Source organism: Myotis brandtii, unplaced genomic scaffold (genome assembly GCF_000412655.1).
Source record: "Myotis brandtii unplaced genomic scaffold, ASM41265v1 scaffold354, whole genome shotgun sequence".
Lineage (NCBI taxonomy): Eukaryota > Metazoa > Chordata > Mammalia > Chiroptera > Vespertilionidae > Myotis > Myotis brandtii.
Window position 1 is genome coordinate 1640761 of NW_005363609.1, and position 684 is coordinate 1641444.

The 684-nt window shown below is 55.7% G+C and overlaps 1 protein-coding gene across 1 annotated transcript in view; it reads left to right on the plus strand.

Annotated features, from left to right (window-relative positions):
* The first annotated feature begins 379 nt into the window (after positions 1-379).
* Positions 380-684, plus strand: part of HJURP (Holliday junction recognition protein) — a 13621-nt gene continuing 13316 nt past the window's right edge. Inside the window, exon 1 of the mRNA XM_014544161.1 lies at positions 380-543. Within this exon, the coding sequence (XP_014399647.1) occupies positions 448-543 (96 nt within the window). The 5' untranslated portion in view covers positions 380-447. The remainder of the gene's footprint in view (positions 544-684) is intronic.

The following is a 684-nucleotide window of genomic DNA, read 5'->3' on the forward strand; positions in this document are numbered from 1 at the left end:
ATAGCGGCACAATTTACAGTAGCTAAGATTTGGAAACAGCCTAAGTGCCCATCAGCAGATGAGTGGATTAAAAAACAGTGGCACATCTACACAATGGAATACTACGCTGTTTTAAAAAAGAAGGAACTCTTATCATTTGCAACAGCATGGATGGCCCTGGAGAGCATTGAGCTAAGCGGAAATAAGCCAGTCAGAGAAAGATAAATATCACATGATCTCACTCATTTGTGGAATATAATGAACAACATAAACTGATGGCGCGATTGGCCGGGCAAAAGCTCAGTTACCGTGTTTGAAAGGCCCAATCAGCGCCCAGCCTCTCCACACTAGCCAATGGGAAACCCGAGGGGCGGGCCGGAAGGGCGGGGTCTCTATTTGAACCTGGACGCGGGGAAAGGCTCCCAGTACGCTTTCCTGCAGGAATCCCGGTTTGGGTCTCCGTGCGCCATGGAGGGCGAGGTCTCAGGGGACGACGTGCTGATGCAGAAGCTCAAGAAAAGCCGCCACCGCTTCCAGAGGCACATGCAGCAGCTGCTAGAGAAGGTCGGTCCCCCACCGGCCCGCTGGGAGGGGCGCGGGGCCGGCGAAGAAGGGGAAGACAGGGTTGGGGGCTGGGGTGAGGAGGGAAGCGGCGGGGAGGGGACGTGGAGTTTGGGGCTGGGTGTTAGGGGAGGGAGGGGGGCT